The sequence below is a fragment of the Drosophila takahashii genome, chromosome 3L (genome assembly GCF_030179915.1).
Source record: "Drosophila takahashii strain IR98-3 E-12201 chromosome 3L, DtakHiC1v2, whole genome shotgun sequence".
Classification (NCBI taxonomy): Eukaryota; Metazoa; Arthropoda; class Insecta; order Diptera; family Drosophilidae; genus Drosophila; species Drosophila takahashii.
The window spans coordinates 12,897,431-12,917,929 of NC_091680.1; the positions used below are offsets into that span (position 1 = coordinate 12,897,431).

General features: G+C 36.9%; 1 protein-coding gene across 1 annotated transcript; it reads right to left on the reverse strand.

Moving 5' to 3' along the window:
• Window positions 1-298: 298 nt before the first annotated feature.
• scyl (scylla) lies at window positions 299-3,660 on the reverse strand. Its single transcript, XM_017150498.3, has 2 exons — window positions 3,012-3,660; window positions 299-2,345 (listed from the first exon to the last, which is right to left on the reverse strand). Exons 1-2 carry the CDS (start codon window positions 3,076-3,078, stop codon window positions 1,618-1,620), a joined length of 795 nt encoding a protein of 264 aa, XP_017005987.2. The 5' UTR covers window positions 3,079-3,660; the 3' UTR covers window positions 299-1,617.
• Window positions 3,661-20,499: the final 16,839 nt, after the last annotated feature.

Genomic DNA, 20,499 nt, shown 5'->3' on the forward strand with positions numbered 1-20,499 from the left:
TTAATTTTTTCCACAATTATTTTCCGCTAGCGCAGGAAAAATTATATGCTTTTATTTTTGTAATTTTTTTTGCCTTTGTTTTTCGCTCTGTATGGTGTGGTATGGTTTTTTTCACAAAATGTTTTTGCTTTTGTTTTTTTGTTTTGTTTTGGTTACAAATTTCTCACAATTATTTTGTTGTTTTACGCAATAAAAAAACTTAACATTAAATACAATATATTTTTGTTTTTGCTTTTTTAATAATAAAAAATTAATACATGTATTTTTTTCGTATTTTGCTTGTTTATTTCTTTCTTTCTCTCTCTTTTTTTAATAAATAGTTTTTCGCTTTGATAGATACTTTTTGCTGGTAATAGATACTTTCGTGTGTTTTTTGTATGTTGGTGTGGATGTGTGGATGGTGTGTTTTGTATTTGTGAGAACATTGAGTTTTCCTCGTTACGTTAATTGTAATTTTTACAAATTATATCGCATTGCATTTAATTTAATTTTCACATTTTATTTGACGATTTCTTGATTTTGTTTTCGCTGCTACATTTAAGTTTTTGTTTTTATATCGCATTGGGAGTTTTACACAGACAAAAAAATTTTACAAATTTTTTACGCTTTCACATTTACTGAGATATTCATTGCCTTAAATTTTACGCTTGATTTTTATGTTTAATTTATTCTCATTTTTATTTTTTTGTTGTGGATTTTCTTTGTATTTTTTTCTTCTTGTTTTGTTTTGTTTTTTATTTTTGTGTAGTACGCGCTATACATTTAATAATATATAAAAATTTGTTAAAATCCTAAAATTTGTTGGTTTTAATTAATATTAATTAATAATTTAAAAAATTTTTATTGCAGCAAGCTGCGTCTAACTAAAATTGGAGCGTGTGTTCATCTACCTCTTTCACATTTCGAGGCCTCTTCTCAGTTTTAAAGTTAAATTTTAAATTTACCAAGATCAAGTTTGTTTGTTTTGTTGGTTTGTTTGTTTGTTTATTACTATATAGCATACAATTTTTAAAAAAATCTGTTCTTTTTGTTATGTATGGGGTGTGTGTGTGTGGTGTGTGTTTGTTTGTTGTGTGTAATGTGTAATTTTATCAACGTCTTTTGCCGGACTTTGGTCGGTCCGGCAAAAAACTCTTAGCATCTTAAACAGTATCACATATTCATGAGTTGTCGACCGGCGAGCCCCAAAGCGAAGGCCCCAGAAATATGATTCTGGGCTTCGTGGGGCTGCCGTCTTTGAATTTCATGTTGGTTTTTCTTTACTTTTCTTCCGCTCTTCTCGCCTTTGTTTTTCTTGCTTTTGCGTTTTTGAAAAAGGAGAAACAACTTAAAACTCTAGTTATTTGTTATAGCACTACGCATCTAAGTAAAATGGTGGTGAGAGTCACAATTACAAAAATCGGGGCCTTACGGTCCCATTATATAGTATTAGTATGAGAGTGTGGTTGGCGTACCCTAATGTGTTTTGTGTGTGTGTGTGTGTGTGTGTGTGGTGTAGGTGGGGTGGCTTCGAATACTTGCTTCGTTGTTGCTCATCAACTTGCAACAAACTACTGCTCTCGATCATCACAGGGGTGGTGTTTTTGCTTAAACTTCTCGCAGATCTTCCAGATCACCTTAATTTGTGGGCGTTGCTATGGCCGCACTGGGGCTGTGGGCGTGGCTGCCGAAGCTATAGCTCCGGCGGGCGCCCAAACCGTCGGCGGAATACAGCTTGTTCTTGGTGATCGTGTACTCCGGACTGATGGTGATCGTGCGGGCCAGGCTCTTCATGAACTGCGGCAACAGGGACGTCCAGCCGCGGTGATCCTGCCTGAGGGTCAGATATACTTCGAATGTCGACACCGTGTCCGGATCGATCTTGATCGAGGCGATGCGACGCGAATTCTTCGGCTCATCCTCGAACTCAATGTAGATGGTGCAGCCGCGGATGCCGCAGGGCTCCTTCTCCGACACGCGGATAATTTCCCGGGCCACGCTCGGCGTGAGATCACAGGGTAGCGAGACTTCCGTGCAGGTCAGATGCCTCGACTTGGCCGCCCTCAGTTCGTCGAGCAGTCGCAGGGACAGCTCATCCTCGGCCTTGGTATCATAGTTCGACGAATAGTAGCTGCTGCCGCCCTCCTCCTCGTCGGCGGCATAGTAGTAGTTGCTATTGTAGCTGCCGCTGGGCTTTGTCTTCTTGCTCTGACTTTGGCCAACATGGCTGTTGTTGCTGCCCGCCGGCTGCTTGTGCTTAATACTGGTGGCCACTGTGGTGGCGGTGGCGCTGTTGCCAGCGGTCTTGGCCTTCTTGGGCATAACGGCCACGGCGGCTTCGAGCGGAGACAGTGTGCTGGTCCAATCTAAAATGATAAAAAGTAAGGGAAAAGTTTGATAAGTAAAATGGTTGTGATATTATAAAAAATATGCTTCTTTAACTAGAACCTTTTCACTATACATGTACTATTACCTCAAGTTCCAGAAATCGTTTAAATAATGAACAAATTTCAAGATCCCTACTTTCAAGCACCTTTTAAATTCTATTGCTACATCACACAAAAAGCGAAACGGAAGCCAAAAACAAACAACTAGGCGATGAGCAACAGCCGCTTGGCAACAGCGGACGCAAGATGAAAGCGGAACACGCAAACGCAAAAGACAGAGGGCAAAAGCCCAAAGAAAACGAAAAATCATTTTTTTTATTGCTGCTGGGAGAGTTTTTTTTTTGTCGTTTTTCTTCCCCTCCTTTGTTGTTGCAATTTGCGTACGTGACGAACAATTTAACATGATTTTTGTTTTTTATGACATTTTTCTTTTGTAAGTGCAAATTGATTTTTTATGCATTTTTTGTGTAAATGTAAATTACAAACTTAATTGCTGATGAAATTTCAAGGAGGATTGCAAAGCAATTGTTGTTTTGCTAACAAGTTCAAGTAAAGGTTGAAAAAAAAATTTGTGTCTGGCTATCGAAACTTTCTAGAACCTTCCCGATCTTTTCACTTTTTTGTAGGATTTTTTCCTCAACTTACCTATTGTTTTGTTTGATCCTCGGACACCACCGTAGATGCTCTGCACGGGGATAACATCCATTTTCATTGGTTTTTCTGGGTTGTGTGGCTTTGTAGGTTGGAAAGTCGAATCGAATCGAAAGTCGTTCGTTCGTTCGCTCGCAGTTTTCCGACGGCTTTTTGTGTCGCCTGTTTATATCACTTGTACGATTTAATTAATTAAGATTATTTCATTTATCACAATTTGCTGCTTGTTTTCTTGCTGATTGCTTTTCTTCTTCTACTTCTTGTTGCAGTTTAAATTAACATTTCTTGTTGGTTGGTTGGTTGTTGTTGTTTTGTAGTGGAAATCACAGCACTTATGTTGTTTAAACTTTTATTTGTTTTGTTGTATCACTTAAATGGCGTTGGTCCGTTGCATTTGTTTGATGGCAAATTTTATTTTATTTTATGTATTATACTTGAAGTTAATATAACGTCAGTAGCATAGAATTCTTCGTGAAACAGTTGTGTGTTTTGTGTGATTGAATTTTGGTTTGTGTTTTTCAAAGTCTGGCTATGCACGTTTCGGCTGCTGCTTCATTTGATTTTCTGTTTCTGGCTGTGGGAGTGTCCCTCTTCTTGTGTTTCTCTGTGTTTTTTTTCGAAGCTACTATGATTTTCTCTGCCGGCGCGCCGCCTTATATACGCCTCGCCGGCCCGCAGTCGACGTCGCCGTCGCGGCCGGAGAGCGCTGTGCCCGCTCTCGCGCGCTCTCTTGCGCTCTGCTCCCCCAACAGCTGTTTCACTCAGCGGCGCGCGTCCGTCTCGCTCATGCGCACCTACAACCGCAGCCCCGGCCGGCGAAAGAGCGAGCGAGAGAGGGAGCGAGCGAAACGGCGTACGTGACTCGAAAAGAAAAACCCGAATTGGAGAAAACCACGGAAAGGATGATGATGGAAATGTTCTCCCGCAAGGAAGGGAACAAAAAAAATTGATGTGTAAAAGAAGCAACAACAAAAGCCACCCCGGCATTACTGCGCCGTCGACGTCGACCGCGACTGAGGCAGCGGCAGAGGCAAAAGGCTGAAATTTTCCACTCCGAAAACGAAAACTCAGTTGCAAGTTGCAACATGCTGCAAATAGCGGCTGTTGCCAGGCCGCAAAAAAGATACGATGCGAGATACCCAGATACAAGATACGAGTGTATCTTCAGAATTTCCTCGCCTTTTCCACGGAAGCAGGCGAATGCAAATTTTACAGCGCTCGCCGCTTCGGCAAATGAAAAGTAAATCTCGAGAGAAAAACCCGTCAAAGTCGGGAGAAAATGCCCATAGAAAGAATTGAATCAAAGTTTTTGTGAAAATTTGTCGTTAGCAAAATGAAATGTTACTTATTAAAGAACCTGTGATTATTGAAAATTTTACAATTTGGAAAAAGAGAAAAATAGAAATAAAGTTCTTATAGATATTTTCTTGTCTTATGAAAATTCTGAGATAGTAAAATAAGTTGTGCCCACTTTACAATTACCTATAAACCCATTTAAAGTTCAATTTCATTTTTACACATGACGCTCTAAAAAATGGTTATCAATAAACTATTTTCTTTCATTTTTTTATCTCACAGTAATTAATTTAAAAATAACATTATTTTTATGTGAAGAAAACAAGCCCATCTGAGAACGAAAAACTGAACCCATTTTAATTGTACTCCATAAATAAAGACCACAGGTTCTTATTTTGTGCCATTAAATATTTATTTTTATTTAAAATGAACATCAAGAAATGCAAGAGGGGTATTTATTTCCAATCTTGTGAAACTAAAAATCAGGTTCAACAAACTGTCTGACCAGCGGCATATCATTTCGCTTACATACCATTTCACAAAGATGTTTCTTAATTGTTTCCTTATTTTTAAAAATTTTATTGCTTATCTAATCTTTGTGCACTTTTGTGAGTAATTGCAATTCGAAACATTTCATAAAGTTTTGTAATTACTTTTAACATCCATTAATGCAAGTTATTTACCAGGAAATGTTAAAATTTTGTCATAACGAATATGCAAATTTTCCAACCATAAAATCGTATTCCTGGAACCCAAATTTTCCCACAAGTAATGCGGTAAATCTATAAATACTTTCTTCCGATTCAGTGACGAATTTCTTCATAATTTCAATTTTATGCTCGCTCTTTGATACGAAACTCGCACACCCGATTATGTGATATGTGAGGACCTGTTCTTATGAATTCATGGACCCAAAACCCGAGAATTTCATCAGCAAATGAAAATTGTGCGGCGATGATGGGGGATGTGGGATAATTTCATATTCATATCATGATCCCTGGCTGTGTGTCCTTTCCTTTCAATTGAATGCATCTTCCTGCCATCTTCATCTTTATACATTTATTTTTTTCTGCCATTGTTGTTTGCTGACCAAAGCTGAAAATGCTGCACGTAGATTGAAAACGAAAGATTGAAATGTATCTCATGAATGCCCCTGCCCCCCGCCCCCTGACCCTCCAAAATCCAACTTGTCTTGCTGTGATGCTGGCTCAAATAAATAAAATCAAATTTCTTTCAGATTGAAATGAAATTCCATGAAGCACGCATGTGTATTTGTATCTGTGAATCTGTATCTTTGGGATATCTTTCGTGCCACATTAGCTTTATGTAGATGTGTTTTGTCAGATAATAAATGAAATGAAACGAGAACTTCTTTTGTTTGACTTTTTGGCCCCTGACTTTGGCACATTCGCCAACTGAACCGAACTGATTTTGATTCGGAAACCATTGATAAACCGGAGTACTCTTTGAAATTTCGCAATCTTTGAAATGTGACCCCCAGCCGCCCACAGAAACTCAACTCAAATGGGGCGTGGCCCGGCCTGATTAGAAACAGGCGGCATCGATATACCTCCTAAACGGGCCTCTCAAAAATAAACAACAAAGAACTGTGATTCAGGTTGGCCAACAGACGACTGCCAGGGGTTAATGATCAGCGAAATTTATTGCCCGCTCAAAAATACGGGTATAAATTGGCTTGTAGGGCATGTGTTGCTTATTTTCGCCAATAGAAAGCTGATGACGCTTTGGGCTCGTTAGCTGATTTTATTTTTTGATTTACTGTATCCGGAGTTCCCAAAAAATGCAATCCAAAAAAATGATTTTCTTTTGGAAATTTTAAAATTATTTTTAAATTTCTTCAAAGTATAAATTAATATATTTAAAAAATGCTTGGATATTTTAGAAAATATATATATATTTGTAATTTCTTTTCCTTAACGGGTTTTTTAGCTGATATAATATTTTAATTTACTGTATCAAATTCCAAAAAAAGGTATTTTTCAAGAAATTTTTAATTAATTTTTATGAAAGTATAAATTTGTTTTACAAAATATATTTGTTTTTAATATTTACACTCAAAATTCCTCTCCAAAATTCTCCCAACTTCTCCTTTAATTCATATAAAACATGTAATTCTTTCAAAATCCAATTATTATCCAATTTAAAACGACCCCATTCAAATTGAATTGTTCACCTTATTTCGATTACTCAATTTGCCATTTTTCATAAACAATAAACTGACTTTAATGTACGAAAATTTAAATGTGAAAAATTTCGCAAGGTAAATCAATCAACTTTGAGATTGAAATCCACTTTCCCATCTGTTTCCTTTGTGACTTTGGCGATACATGGCAGCCGTCGCATATAGAGAACTTTCCCTCGGTGTTCTCCGCTTTTCCGGGAAAGCAATTTTCACAAAGTTTACGCTTTGGCTTTGGCTTTCGCTCTTGTGGCCCCCTCGAAGGCAATTTGTAAATTTAAATTAGTTTTACTAAACACAACACATTTTCGCACCGGCACACTCTCGCTAACACACACACACACATATGAATGCATAAATTTTCATTAAAAAAATAAGAAAAGAGAGTGCGGGGAAAATCGGTGAACGTGTGCAGAACCCAAGAAAATTATCAAGAACAAGTTGGGTTTTCTTTTCGTTTCATTTTTTATTTTTTGGAGGGGGTGGCCCTGCCAAAATGTTTCCCCGAAACGAGCAGGTGAAAAACACAAGAGGAAAACATGAAATGCTCAGCAAATTATCCATTTATCTATCACAGGGAGATGGACTTTCGCGGAATGCTCTAAAAAACAAATGGCTACAAGAAAAAAAACAACAGAAAAAGTTATGACGAGCACAAATTCGGGAAGTTCATTGTGCCGGGGAAGTCTTCAGAATCAGATTCAGATTCAGATACAGATACTCATACATACAGATAGATTTCCGGGCTGGCAGCCAAAGTTAATGCCAAGGAATTTGGCAAGTAATTTATGGCAGTCGAATGGAAATGGAAAACAAATGGCGATAAGCTAATTTGATAAAGGCGTTTGATCGATCCACCGCGATAACGACGATTCGCAATTGAAAAGCGAAAATCATTCGCTTTTTGCAGATAATTATCGCTGACGTGGACGGATATGATGATTATTTCAACGGATGATAAAATAATTGATTGTAAGAACCAAAAATTCTAGATTTTTTAAGCCCTAATAAAATAACTTAAAATATTAGAAATAGCTTGCTCTTCAATAAATACATGTGTATTAATTCCTATTTCTCTGAATATTTCAATAAAACTTACTAAAAAGCCAAATATACTTATTCGCTCAACGAAAAACCGAATACGAGATACGAAAACGGCATGCGTGGCGCCACCTAGTGGCCGCAGTTTCCTTTGCACTGGCGACGTGACCAAATGAGCGTTCGAGTGCGAGCGAGAGGGAATGAGGCAATTTTCCGCGGGGCAAAGAAAATGATTTGGCAGTTTGTCTTCGGGGAGAAAAATGCCTAAAATTAGAGCACAAATTAGATTTCAATTGAATTGAGATGTCGGCGGACAAAAGTGTCCCACAGATGCATAATTGATTTATGCAAACGAATTTCGGGGGAAAAACTCGGAAAACTGGCCAAAAGTTTTCTCTCTCAAGGAGCAGTAACTGTGCAAATGCAAATAAGTCGAGAGTCGCCTATTTATTATTTATTTATGTGCAAAATGAGGTCCTTTTCATTTATTTTCCTTCTTTTCCCTGCTGATTTAAATAATCTGTATTTTGTAATAATTCTTTCATGGAAAATCTCTTCCTTTTCCCCAGTAAATTCACATTTGAGTGGAAAATAAGGAAATCTGAAGCGCTCTCTTTCTCTTTTTGTAAGCCACTCAAGAGCATTTTCCTTGTAACCAATACTCTTAAATGCTCTATAAAAAAAACTCACTCACTCTTTGGCTCTCTTAAATTACTTTGAGTTACTCACCCGCACAGTAACTGTTTTTTTTACCACTCTCTTTCTCTTTTACTCGTTTCTCTTTCACAGCTGATGCAGCGGTTTCTCGCTCTTTCTCTCAGCTGGTCAGCAGAGAAATAACTGGAACAGGCGCTCCTATTGGGTATATTTTGCTGGAAACTGCACTAACCCATAGTTATTTGCATTTATTTAATTGCATATAACTTTAATTAATGGTTAGCTACATTATTTATGTGATTTTCCTGCTTTTATTGCACTGCTCTCTCCTGCTCTCCGGCGCTCTCGCCATCTCTTTCTCTCTGGCCACCAACTTGCAGTAATTTTACTGCCTCTCCTCTCTGCTGCTTTTTCCGCCGCCTCTCAGTTTGCAGCTGTTTCGCTCATCATATGTTCCTGAGTCGAGCCTCCCACTCTCCCCCCGCCGCCCCATCCACTTGCTGCTTGCAACTGTGTGTGTATTTGCATTGTGTATACAAAATCAGCCGCTGCCCTCTGCCGACGCCGCTGCCGCAGCGCTGCTCCAAGCGCAGCCAGTGAAATACATACAAACAGGCATTTATATATGTATATCTTGATTTTCCAACTCGTTTCGCGCAGTCAACGCGCCCCCCAAAAACACACGCACACACTACCAATCATATATGCACCAGCACAAAGGGGGCCAAAAAAATAGAATAATGAAAAATGTTATATTACTAAAAATGAATATTTGTATTTAAATGTTTTAGCTACACAAGTTACTAATATTTCCATTCAATTGATAGAACCAATAAGTATTACTTAAGATCATAAAGTTTATACCATTTCGAATGCAATTGAAGTCAAAAAAACTTTATATGGGTCCCAGTAAATATGAGGTTGTGAAAAACGCTTTACGATCACACGATTTGCTTGAATAATAACCATTATCGGTCAACGGATATCGTGTGTAGGTGGTTAACCTTTATGGGTTGAAACCTCTATCGATTGAAAGTACTTTATTTTAATTTCTAAGTGCATATTTTGATAGGGGTGGTTGCTAAAATAAAGCAAAACGACTGATTACGGAACCTTATAATCGTTCTTTAACTTTTCACTCGTCGTGTAGGACGACTTTTGGCTATTTGTTATTGATTTCAGAACATGTTTTAATAACTAAATAACTTGTTTAACGCATCCAGTTATTTCGATTCTTCTCTGGTTGCGTAAACATTGTTATTAGAAATGTTCTAATTCTAAGTTCAACGAACTTGTTTATTGATCATTTATATTTTTGCACTTAAAAACAAAAGGAAAAACATTTTTCTGTAGCAAACTGATAATCGTTTTAGTAAAATAAGTTGTAATGTTAATATCTTTTGAGGAAATCCAGAAGACAATAGCAATAATTTTACAGATTTTGGGTCTCTAAAGTTCAACCTATTAAATGCAGATTTGAATCGAATAAACCTAGTATCCCCTATTCATTTGGCCCCCGCTGTTTGTGTGCAACTATGTATGTGGCAAGTTAGATAGAAAGATAGATATATGAGCGTATGTAGTTTGGTAGGTAAGTAAGTATATGTATTATGCCTAAGGTTTTGTTGCTGCCTCAGCTGTTATTGTTGTTGTTGCTGTTGCTGTGTTGTTTGCGGCTGTTTTTGTTGCTTTTTCTTATTGCCTGCACACACGGCTCTTTGGCGCAGTTGCCGATTTTCACCGACTGAGCGAGCCGAATGTACTGGAATCAAGTTGCTGAACGGCAACGTTTCATTTTCATCTCTTTTCCATTTGTGCCCCACTGTGTTTGTCTGTGTGTGTGCAGTAAGTGTTTGTGTTGCTGTTTGCTTGTTGTTGGTTTTTCTCTTCTTTTTTTTTTCTTAGCTGGTTATTTATTTATTTATTTTTTGTCTTGTTGCTGCAACAGAAAAAGCTAGGAGCGGGGGAGGGGAGAGAGGCGGCGAGCGAAGAGAGGAGAGCGCTTTTGGAGCCCGAGCCCGGCCGGCCTTTGTTGTTGTTCGTTTTGCTTATGGGCAATCATCTGTTTTATTCTGCACACTTACACACCGAAACACAGATGCACCTACAGGCACGTACACAGGTGAAATTGCCTAGGTCGTATCTTGAAGATACTTTTTCAGGGAGCTAACTCAAAGATTGAAATTCAGCCAGATTTGGTTCTGAAATATCTTGTAGGATATTTTAAATCGACGAATTAATATAGCTGATATTTAAATCTAATACATTTTGAATTAATATTTAAAATATTACTATTACTTATTTATTTTGATATATTACTTGCTAGCTGCATATTATATTAATAACGACCTTAGAAAACCTTTTCTGTGTAACTAAACACCTAAACAACATTTCCAAGTAGAGAAGGTGGCCTGTATTTTGTATTTGTATCTGCTAAAAAGTCAGGCGATGTATCTTTTGTGTCTTTCGCTTGTGTTGTTGCATTCGCCGTCAGCTTTTTTCCATCAATAGTTCATTTTCTGCCTGGCAACGGGTTCTTTCTTTTATTATACCCGTTACTCGTAGAGTAAAAGGGTATACTAGATTCGTGCAAAAGTATGTAACAGGCAGAAGGAAGCGTTTCCGACCCTATAAACTATATATATTCTTGATCAGGATCACTAGCCGAGTCGATCTAGCCATGTCCGTCTGTCCGTCTGTCCGTCTGTCTGTCTGTCCGTCTGTCCGTATGAACGCTGAGATCTCGGAAACTATAAAAGCTAGAAGATTGACACTTTGCATGCAGATTCTAGGAGTTCCTACGCAGCGCAAGTTTGTTTCAAAAGAGTGCCACGCCCCCTCTAACGCCCACAATCCCTTATATACGATTTTAAAAATTTCAATATTTCGGAAAAGTAAAAATGCAGTTTTATGGTGTTTATCAATACCTATCGAAATGTAGAAGAAATTTTTCAAATCGGTCCATTCGTTAAAAAGTTATGCGTGATCAACGTTTTCTATCTCTATCTCCATCTCCCTCGCACTCCCTTTACCTGAGTAACGGGTATCTGATAGTCGGGGCACCCGACTATAACGTTCTCTCTTGTTTTTCTTTAGTTTTTTGTATTACCTCTCTCTTTGCCTGTCTCTCTTTCTTGTTTAGCCGTTTTTTTTTTGTTTCAGACGTCTACGTAAAGTTGCATGAAATTGGAGAAAACGTAGAAATGATGAAATTACTGGACATACATGTGTTCTGGGTGGCAATTCTCCACCCCCAAACACCTTTGTTTTTCCGCCCTTCCATCATCCCCCTCCTCTATTTTCACCTCTTTTGCAGTTGATGAACGTGGATTAGTTCCATGCAAAACTATGCAAAAATTTGATACACAAAGTTGTCACGATGGAGATGGAGGGAACCATGTTTAGAGAACTATAGAATGGAATGGGGATGCTGACTATGACACACCTGTCATGTGAGACCTGCAACAAAGAGAGATAAAGAGCGGCAGTTTATATAATCAGAGTGCCATGGGCGATGCCATCAACAATGTCAAAATCCAGCTGGGAATTTGATGACCGCCCTCATGCCATTATGCAAATCGTTAACCCATTTCATTGTATGGTGATTATTGTGCAGTAAAAAGAGCACTTAAATTAAGCAAAATAAATATCAGTTGTAAGTTTTATGTTTAATACATGAAATTAAATTATATATAGCATACCTAAATATTTCATAAAGCCTTATAAAAGACAAAATATTTTGATTTATATTTTTATAGAAATATTATCACATTTTATAATCAAGAATTTTTTAATTTCATGTTAAATAAAAAAGAAGAAAATTTTTTATTCTTATCAAATAATTACAATCTTACACTAAATGACTAACCCCAGTAAATTGTATATCGATGAGTGTGTCAGTTTTTATTGGACAACTAAAAAACAACTCTCAACAAAGAAGTCTATAGGTAAAAGTGCTCGAATGATCGATTTCGATAAGAAAGACAGGTGGGTCATAAAAAGGAGAATCAGCTATACAAGAATAAACTAGAAAATAAAAATATATATTGCAGAGAAGCAACAAATAGGATTATAGAATCATGGTAGACAAACTTCTGACGTGTAACCTTTCAAGTTCAAGTTGATTATAAACACAGATTGAGGAAACAGTGGGTAACCCCTAGCGAGGGGTTAGCTTCACCCTCCATCCACAATTAGGGATGCGCATAATGGGCCCTCGACTCGTACTCTTTTAATGGCCAGTTCAGGGCCCTCTCAGCTGGAGCTCTACGGGAAATGGACACCGTAAAAAGAACGGAGCGCAGGAAAACAGCGAGGGAAAACAATGCTACCCCAAGCAACTCAACTCACAACTTCCTTTCCAATCAAGGCAATTTATCAATTTAGCACTCAACTCCGGCCCCTCCCCTTCCTCTCCTTTCCTTCCCCGTCGTCGTCGTCTAGCTGCGGAATCAACTCTCGACTGGGAACGGGAATGGGCATAGGAATAGCTATAGCTGTAGCCGTAGGAATCGGAATGGAAATGGGTGTGGGAAAAATGGCAGGGGTGGGGGTAGGTTAGGTGCCATGTGCCCAACATCTGAGCGCTAATCACCCCTAAAATTGCGTGTGCTACGAAGGTCAGGAGCCGGCTGTGTCTTCGTTTTCGTCCTCGACTTCGAATCCTTATCCGTATCCTTCTCCAGCTACATGAAGAAAAATGTTTTGAACAGGGCTGTGAACCACTCCGGAGCTGAACCACTCCGAACCGGAGTGGTTCACTTTTTTTTAGAAAACGAACCGAACCGTAAGCCGGAGCGCCGAATTTTTTTATAATTGAACCGGAACCGAACCGGAACTTTTTTTTTTGATATTCGGTTCGGTTCACGAAAAATTTATTTTGTGTTTTCGTGTTTTTTTATTCAACAGTGTGGGGGTTTTCTGATCATATTAACATAGAGTTTATTTACTAAGGGAAATAAAATTGCGCCAATTTTTGTGGCTATGCAATGACTGCATCTAACTCAAACAATCTAATAATATATAACTATCATCTTCCAAAACTTTTCGCAGTATGCCCACATTAAAATTACATGATTAAAGCAAAGAGTATACTCTTTGCCTTAACTGGTAAACACTTTATAAATCATAAATCTAGTAACTTTACTTATAAGTCTTAATGTTATGGTTATGTACATTCAATGAAAATACATGGAAATAAATGTTGACTTTATTATTTCATTAAAAAAAAATTATTTTTTTGAACCCTGGTTCGAACCTGAACCCTGCTCCGGCTCATCATTGAACCGGTTCGCAAACCGGAACATTATCTGTCGATTAGGTTTGAACCCCGAACCGAACCCATGCAAAAATAATATGGGTTCACAGCCCTGGTTTTGAATTTCAAAGTAGTTTCTAGACATTTTAAGCCATCAATTTCCATAGTCGAACAAATATTTATACTTAAAGAATATATTTACTAGTTAAAAAATTTGTAGTATCAATACGAGTTACTAAACTGCGAGAAATCTTGAGAACCAAGTATTGAACAAAGCCAAAATGTTTATTATAACAAATAAAAGATTTTTTCTAAACTATAAAGTATCTAAATAAATAATCTTTTTACCACAAAATGATATTTCTATATTTTTACTAATTAATGTGTAAGTACTCAAAGAAAAAAAACAAAATGTGCAAAAAAAAAACCTGCTAAAAATGTAAAGCTGCTTAAGTGTATCTCCCTTAATAGCATTAAAAATCAAAGTCCTAATTATGAGATACGTTTCCCTTAGTGCGGAACAGAGCCCCAAGAAGTTCTCCTTTCGACGAGGTCAGGGTTTCGGGTTTGTCGAATGCCTAAAAATAGATCACAGCTCAGTCGAGCATAACAATCCGCTTCCCGGGTCATGTCGCACTAAATCAATTAAACAAAATTGAGACTTGAATAGATTTAGCATAGCAACAAAAGAAACACCAAGTGTATCGAGTCGAGTGTCACCCGGCTCGAACTTTTGATGGACGTAATTTATGCACACCCTAACGAAATGGAAATGGTAATGGTTCTGGCTCTAGCCGGCAGTTGTTTTCAAGATTTCTTGATTTCCCTAAATGATTTCATCAGCCCAAAGTGCGGACTGACTGCCCTGCCCCCTGCCCCTGAATCCCTCCTGTCCATCAACTCTACCTGATGTGAGGACCTCATCAGGTTTTGGTTTTTCTCGCCTTTCTATATGTACGCAGAAGGTATACCTGAGACCAGACCCAAAATGATCCTCAAATTTTCCACAATGAGTATATGGTCGGGTTTTTCCCAAATCTCCCGCTGTTACTCGGTTCTCGTTGAGGTCGTCGTGTTTTGACATCGATCACAAAGTTTTTTGGGTCTAGTCGATGGGTTCAGATGAAGTCAGATAGGATCACTAAAAGAAGTATAGTTTTCTACCACTAAAAACAAAGGGGGGTGCTATTTTGTATTTTTCAAACTGGTTTAGAGCCTTCTAAATTGTATTTTTAGGGTAAAGATTTTTAATAATAAATACCTATAATATTTTTTTTAAGGAATAACGGTAATATTACTTTATACATATCATATCATATTATAATTTCTTTAAGAAAGTTACATTTCAAAATCAATGATGAAATACGCTCATTATATTTCCTCGATATCCAATAATACCGGTTCTAAAACCTTTGTTAGCCTATAGCTTCGAAAGTAGAACCCACTTAGAGGGCGTTCCGTCGCCTGTTTGTCTACCAGATGTTAAATACGATAGCGATAGCGATAACGAAAACAAGGCAATTTGCGACCGTCTAAGTATCAGTCAACAGTTTTCGCAACCAGTATTGACCCAAAGAGCCCCCCCAAAGCCCCTCTGAGGTGGCACCGCTCTCCCCCCAGCAAACTTATCTAGCCCCCAGGTGAAACTCACTTCGGCGACGACAAATCGTCTGACTGATTTTCTGCATATATGTATGAATAAACACAGTTGCGGTCAAAGTAACAACACTGGCAATTCAAACGGTTGCCGCAATTGCTATTGGATATATTATGGCATCCGTGAAAATGTTATTTAATTACAGATAATTTGTTGGGGAGCGGAAAAGTTCTCCAAGATGAATACCCCTTTTCAGGGATTTTACAAGTACAATTAAAAATCCATGTGATTTAATTGATATATTTTATTAAGAATTAATTATATTTGATCTTTTCTATGAGTTATTTCATTTAAACCTCAAGGTTTTCTATTATATTATATTTTTTCACTATTTTTCTAGCCCGAACTGTGTAACAGGTGAGTTTAGTGCCGCTGTGTATATATATCTAAAGAATATTAAATCAATATTTAACGGTGCTAGGGAAAATATGCGTCACGTTCCTATATAGAACTCGTAGAACTCTACTTCTCTGCCTCTTCCTCCTCCCCATTTACACCCCACCCGAATACTTCACCGTTTTATGGCTCTTTGTGTTGTGACTGGGCAAGGTCGCGTGTTTTATCGCGAACATTTTGCACTTCAGATACGCTGAAATGGAGTGGTCCCACCGCTCCAGCCCCCTGCAGTTTTTCCAAAACCCTCCGTCCCTCTACAAAATAGACCCACGAACATGTCCCGAATCGCGTAGACAAAGCGTCTGCTTCTTTCGCAACCTTTTCGGGGAACAAAGGAGTATGGGTCTCTGATTAGATCATTGGGTAAACATGATACTCGATGGCCACCGATAAGAAGTGATTGCGCTACGGAAAGTGTGTCATCCAAACGTCGAGCCTCCGTTTTCACTCTCCCACTCGCAATACCATTTCCAGCAATGCGAAAAATATTTTAAAAACCGAATCAGGGAGAGAGTTTCAAATTAAATAAAATATTATTTTGTAACCTAAACATATTTGTATTTTTAAGGACTAATATTAAATTTATTTTATTTCATAATGTAATATTTGGAGAAGATTTTAGTATGAGAAATACAAAAATATCAAACCAACCCCATAATAAAATGTCTTCTTTTTAACATTTAAGTTTTATGAATCACTACCATTTTTAGCGGAAATGCTCATATGATTTTGGCTATAATCTTAAAATAAATAATACTATAAACGTGGATATGGGATATCACACGCTACGAAAATGCTGTTCCATTTATCTGAAGTCTGGCCCAGAGAACTCGTCACAGAACTTTTGGTCAGATTGTGAGTGGATTGCATCAGTCCAAAGTTTCCGAGTGAAATGTATGGCCCATGGCAACCATATTCGCATTAGTCAGCCCCAATGTGTGTGGTGTCTCTCTTTCGACGACTTTAATAATTTCATCATGGCTTCGTGTTGGAAGCCACGTAAGCTCCTCAAAAAAAAAGAGAGGAAGTAGCACTCTAAGGGAGAAATCCATTCACGTATACCCCGAAACCTTGGACCTGCGGGACCCTATAAATTGAACATCTGACGCTGACTCAACTTTCTGTATCCATGCGAAAAATGTTTCCAGAAACATCATTTTCTACCTTGCATTTCTAGAAGATTAAAGAGTTTTCCAAATAAAAACAGAATATCAATTTCATCAGCTACGTGTGTTGGTGAAAACTAGAATCATATAATAAAAATAAATATTGCAATTACTACACCTTCTGACTTGCATTATTTCGATTAAAAATATTATATGGGCTATTGAACCTAGAAAACAAGAACCTGGGGAAACAAGCAACTCATTGCTGATTAGAAAATGAAAACAAATTAATGCAAAAACAGAGCAATTTAATTTAATGTTTTATGAAAAAAATAAACAAACAACAATATTTTCAAAAATTCGAATCATTGGCACATTTTTCGGTTTGTGTTGCCATGCAAGAGTCTTTGATAATAAAAAAAACGTGAATTCTTTAAATCTAAAGCTGACTCAACTTTTGGTTTCTATGCGGAAAGGGGAATTACAAATTCTTCGCGTTATGATAGGTGATAAGCTTACTTTAGTTCCTTACCTATAAACAGCTAAAAAAAATTAGGAATTAAATTAAATTAATTAGGGATAGCAAAATATTTATATTTTTAATTTGTTCAAACAATTTAGAAAAAATTCTTAAATCTGAATATCGTTCTAAATAAGAATAATACTACGTTCCTAAGTTCCGTGAGGAACTTTCTAGAAAATCACAATTTGATTAAGTAAATTGAAAATGCCCAACTTGATACGAGTAAACAAAAAACGCATTGACGACTATCCATTTGCGGATCCATTTAAACAGTTTCATTTGCATGGATTGTCAGAAATTATACCCTAGCCTGTGGACAATTTGCTCAATGGAGCACTAAATCTAAATGTATATGTTTTTTGTACGTCTGTTTGCAGGGGCATTTATCTGGACTCCACTGAGCGCATGATATTACCCGTCTCAAATCTGCAAATCAAAGCACTTTTCTAGTTTCCATTATTGTTATATAAATAGAAAGAGTGACGAACGAATTGGAAAATACTCTAAAGATAGATTTTAAAATTTAAAAATATATAAAGCTTTGAATTTTTGTATAATGATTAATTTTTATTTTTATAAACGAATATTATGTAATGTTTTATTTATTTTCAATTGATATTTACCTGGTTTCATAAACTTTTTTTATTTTTTGGTAAAATGTTTCATATTTATGTTAGCGTTGTAGCTTTCTTATATGATTTTATTCCGATTCTCTTGGTCAAAAGACGTAAACCTTTTTTAGAAAGGGCATAAAAAGAGGCTCGCTGTCATGATTTTCGCTTTAGACACACATATACAGAAAAACAATGAGCGTATCGGGAAAATAAAATAAAATGCTAGGCAAACAACGAGAAACAAAGTGATTATATAAAAACCGTTAGCAGTCAAAGCCGCTAGCGAAAAACAAAAAACGGTCGGAAAGAACGAGACAAGAAAAACAGAAAATAATGCCAAAGAACGATTTCGATTTATCAGCAAAAGCGAAACGGGAGAAAAAAAATACGCGTTTTTATCTCGCTGCTCAATTGATTTACATAATCAACGAAATCGCTTTTTGCCACCCAGCCACCCCTTTTTCGCCCTCCCCAACCCCCCCAGTCCATCCAAATGGCAGTCGCCTTGTTCTCTGTGCATTTAATTAAATGCTGATTAAGTTTTATTCAATGGAGCACACACACAAACACACACACACAGGGCAATGGGAGATATAATATAGTACAATGGAGCAGGAATACGTATACGACCCGTGTGCCGGTTGTTTGCGCATAGATTCGTAGATTAGTCATTGATATTGGACAACGTGTTCGACTCGACTCGAATCGAATCGACCGGCGCTTTTGTAAACGTGAATAATTTAATAACGTCCTCATTAAGATAATGAAATTAGTTCAAATAGTCGCCAGTTTGGTCAGATAATACGGCTGTCTGCCATACAGATTGATTAGACTCGGTACATATATGCACAAACATGTATGGTATGTACAGTGTACATTGTACACATATTCCTCTATTACTTATTACTGATTACTGACCCTATCGCCGTTCTTCCCATATCAGGGTTATATAAGCGAGAAACTATCGAGGCTCTTAGAAGCTCATTCGCTTATGTTTCTTTGCGGTAGGTTAATTATTCTGTTTATTATCTGTAAAATATATGTAAAGTTTAAAAGTTAAATCAAATATTTCTTATAAACAAATTTGTTTAATATTAAACCGAAAAATATTTCAGTCTATAAATGTTTGCAGACAAATATTTTTCCCCATAACTAGAAATGATAATTTCTTGATAATTTGAATGTTTGTTCTTGTGGTCTGAAATGCAGGTGACCAAACAAACGAACACTTTAAAATAGATCTATTAAATTCTACAATTAAAATGAGTAAGAAACAACAAATCAATTAACTCCTTTTGGGAAATAAATCCGATTAGTTCATGCAACAAAAACATTTGAATTATGATTTATAATTATGTAAAATATAGAACCTTTGAACTCTGCTGACTTTCCTTTTAAGGATTAAAAATTTGAACTTATTCAGTTGAAAATCGGAAACATAAATCAGGTCAACATCATTAAATTGATAATGAATTCCTACTTCCGACCGAAATACAATCTAAATTAGCATAGATATTTTAAGAGGATTACATAAATTGTCATCGACATGTTCCAATTAAAGAATATATTAGTTAGCGACACATGTAAATTGATTAAATGTATATATGCATAAACAAAAAATATATAAATAAAGTTGGCAAAATTCGATTTGCATATTAAACCAGTTCCCCAACTGATTCACTAATCAGCAGTGGGAAGATGAATATATATCTCCATTCCCGAGCGTGTGAAACGAACTTTGTCAATGGACTAGAAAGAAACTTTTGGATGGACTTGAGAGTATTTCATTTCTGCCCTGTAAACTGTAAGTAACGGAAGAGCTTAGCTGGCGAAAAAAACGATAGATAAAGATGGAGGCCCACACAGCTGGGGCAATAAATCAGGGGAAAATTGTTGCCGAAGGGGAAAACTTGCCCGGCCAAACGAACAGAAGGTGGGAAAACTGTTGAATTATTTCCCAGGACACCGGCACACGCACACGCACACGCTGAGGAAAATTTGTTACATTTCACACTGTAAGCCAAAGCCGACAACAATAAACTGCCAAATTCGCATAAAATATTTTGTAGGAATTAAAACAGAAGCATATCGAATGCCCCGACTCATGTGCACGGGGATCAGCCGAAGAGGAACCCAAACCCAAGCCTCAAGGAACCCATAAATTCGGCTGAGAAAATCTCCCAAGGAAAACAAAAATAGAAAATGTGTCAATGCAAACAACGGCGAGCCCACGGTCCGTTGTTTTTGTTGTTTTTTCTTGCTGGCCATGGATCGTGGACCAAGTGAATCTGGGCCATAAAAGTGCAAAATGTTTTCCACTCGGCTGGTCCCTGATTCTACCTCCGGTCCTCCCACACCCCTGCCGAAATCACCGCTCGTTCCCATCGCATGCGATGCACTCGTTAGGAGCACAGAATTGGAAAGCACTGCAAAAAAATAGTATCATAAAAGTATTAATTTTCGATTTTTTTTTTTTAATTTTGAAAAACATATGAATATTTTTATTGTATACCACAATATTCAATTTATATTACACAATTAGTTTTTAAGGAGCATTCTAAACTAATAGACATCCATCTTAATTTAGTTAAATTAATCGAATTTAAAATATTTTGAAATATTGAAAATTTTAAAGAAAATAGTAATTAATAAAAAAATTTATTTCTTTTATTTTTAACAGTTTTTCATGTTATATCATTTAAACATTTAAACTAAACTTTTTCTTGCTTTTAAAA

Bases quoted from the DNA above. Each gene is read 5' to 3' on its own strand.
- scyl (XM_017150498.3), bottom strand. From the start codon at position 3,078: ATGAAAATGGATGTTATCCCCGTGCAGAGCATCTACGGTGGTGTCCGA. The intron at 2,346-3,011 runs GTAAGTTGAGGA...TTATCATTTTAG, and splicing joins AGGATCAAACAAAACAATAG to ATTGGACCAGCACACTGTCT.